General features: G+C 57.4%; 2 protein-coding genes across 2 annotated transcripts; both read right to left on the bottom strand.

Annotated features, from left to right (window-relative positions):
• Window positions 1–221: 221 nt before the first annotated feature.
• Window positions 222–883, bottom strand: SPRG_14854 (hypothetical protein; the record flags this gene model as incomplete). The annotated part of the gene is made up of 4 exons (XM_012354882.1): window positions 222–269; window positions 314–430; window positions 490–736; window positions 801–883. The coding sequence occupies 4 exons, from the start codon at window positions 881–883 to the stop codon at window positions 222–224; spliced, it is 495 nt and encodes a 164-aa protein (XP_012210272.1).
• Window positions 884–1,716: 833 nt separating this feature from the next.
• SPRG_14853 (TKL protein kinase) lies at window positions 1,717–2,429 on the bottom strand (the record flags this gene model as incomplete). The annotated part of the gene is made up of 1 exon (XM_012354881.1): window positions 1,717–2,429. The coding sequence occupies one exon, from the start codon at window positions 2,427–2,429 to the stop codon at window positions 1,728–1,730; it is 702 nt and encodes a 233-aa protein (XP_012210271.1). The 3' UTR covers window positions 1,717–1,727.
• Window positions 2,430–2,457: the final 28 nt, after the last annotated feature.

Here is a 2,457-nt window from a genome sequence, read left to right as displayed (position 1 = left end):
AACAGGTTGTAGAAAAAGTTGAACAGCATGATCTGCCACATGGCGCGCTTCTGGAGCAAATCCCAGATCTGGCCCACGTAGTGACCAAACGGCACCGCCGCCGTCTTGGTAAATCACAAAGTACGTGGTTGGCACCATGAGAAAGCACGGGATGCAGAGCAGCATGTACATGGTGTTGACGCCAAAGATCCACGAAAAATCGCCGGCAAACCGGGGCGAGTTCATGCAAAAGGCGGCGATGACACGGTGCGCGTCGTGTAGACCAGCGACTGCATCCGGCCGCGCGTGGCGATCGGCTCGCATACTCGACGACCAGCGCGTCCGCGGGCACCTCTGCAAACACATACAAAATGGTCGCGACACCAAAGAGAAGCGAGACGACGCCGCCTTGGACAGGCGCATCCAGGTTGATGGTCGCGTTCTGGGCCGCCTCGCCTCGATGCCCGCCTCGTGGTAGTACGGGTCGCCAAAGCTCATGGATGCGAGGACGAGGAGGCAGATGAACGCGCCACACCAGCCAAGCATCATCCACGACTTGCGCCGGTAGCCGTAAATGGGCACGCAGTCCGAGATCATGCCAATGAACGCCTTACCAGTCGATGATGAGGAGCGTCTTGGCCGAGTTGTGCACGTCATGTGAAAGTAGCCCGTAAAGACGGGGTACGTCATGTTGGGCAGCGCACCGAGCATGAGGCCGACGACGACGTACTGCGAGAGAAGACCGAGCACTTCCTGGCTCGTGTAAACGGGGCCTTCACGCAGCGCGCCGCCTTCGAGGTCGCGTCTTGGCCTCGTCGTACGCCTTGTCGACGGTAGCCGAGACGACCGAGAGCCGCTCTTGCATGCCCAGCGCGCAGTGGTTGTTGCTGTTGTGGCTCTGCATCGTAAAACGAAAATGAAGACAAGCGGAACTGCGTAGTTAGGTGTACCACTGTAGTACTAGTTAGTAGCCATTTGACGTGGGCACAGTGTGACGCTGCAAATGACTCAACGGGTGTTATAACGCGTCGTCTTCTGCTGTTTGACGTGCCATTGAGCGTGTTGTACGCGTTGAAGCCAGTGTTGAACGCTATACTGAGGTCGACCACCCCAGCGCACCTAGTTGCGACTAATGATCAGGTTGCGACCATGTGTACTCCACCGGTGGCGGCGACGTTTTATGGACTTCTCTGGCCCACGATCCAGAGGTCGACTGCGACGTTAAAGCTGGTTTGGCTCGTGGGTACCGATTACCATCACGTCGGCAACACCCGCTGCAGCCAAAAGGCATCTTTTGGCCTTCCTACACCAGGCACGGCTAGACTACGGCACGACGGAGAGCCCGCTTGTTTTTTTGGAGTACAAGCACACGCGAGCCGTTGCGTGGTGACGTGATCGACAACACTGTCTTCTTGGCTCGGAGAATACGACGACGCTCTGGACTTGCTACTCTGTTGAGCAATTGTGGTAGTACTAATGAACGTGGGTGGCGGTGTCTTCGGCTTCAATCCACGGCTGCAACTGATCGCACCCGCCTGCTTTGCTCTGTCCACCTTTCACGAGAGTGTAGCGATTCCGTAGCGGCTAACGTAGAGGAAACCAAGATGGACGCCACGGCTTGTGCCGAGCGCCGACGCTTAGCCGACGAGACGAGTTTGCGTTGTAAATGCCACGAAATGTCTGCAAAGTGAGCGTTCAAAGCCATACTAGTACTAGAGAACAGCACGCAGATCTTATTCGTGTTGCCTTCAACTCTTGAGCTTCAAAGTAGACTTGTTTTGCAGGCCGACAGAAACTTTGTTTGTCTCGTCGCGGGCCTTCTTGACTGCGTTGATCGTCTCGGTCGAGGGGTTGCTTAGAATTTGGATGACCTCATCGATCTTGGGCCGGTCTTTCGGCTCTTCGGCGACGCACCACTGGACGAGAGCGCGGTACCACGCGGCGCAGTCGGAGCGCATCTCGGGCACGTACTTGCCTCGTCTCGCCTTCTCGTCGCTGCCTCGCGGCGCCGGGGCGCGCATGTCCATCTCGCCGAGGATGACGCCGAACGCATAAATGTCAGCGGACGTCGAGATCTTGTCGCCTCGAAAGACCTCGGGAGCTACGTAGTGCTCTGTCAAGAGGTTGACGTGCGTCATGGTCACCGCCTCGACGCGGCAAAGGCCAAAGTCGGCGAGCTTGACTTGGCCTTTCTTGTTGAAGTGCACGTTGTCGAGCTTGAGGTTGCCGTGGACCATGGACCAACCTGGTTGCTTCTTTGCTTCTTTCGGCGTGTGGAGGGCCTTGAGCCCTCGCGCAATGGATAGCGCGACGTCCAGGCTGTTGATGCTGCCGGGCTTTGTCGCGTCCGGTGATAGCTCGTGCAAGTGACTGCGGAGGGTGCCGTCGTCCATGTCCTCGAGATAGAGCTGCCACTGGCCGCTCGAGAGCAAGACCTCCACATGATACATCTCGACAATGTGCTCGGACTTGCAGCTA

The sequence above is a fragment of the Saprolegnia parasitica genome, assembly GCF_000151545.1.
Source record: "Saprolegnia parasitica CBS 223.65 unplaced genomic scaffold supercont2.189, whole genome shotgun sequence".
In the NCBI taxonomy this organism is placed as follows: domain Eukaryota; phylum Oomycota; class Saprolegniomycetes; order Saprolegniales; family Saprolegniaceae; genus Saprolegnia; species Saprolegnia parasitica.
This window is presented reverse-complemented; position numbering and strand designations above follow the sequence as displayed.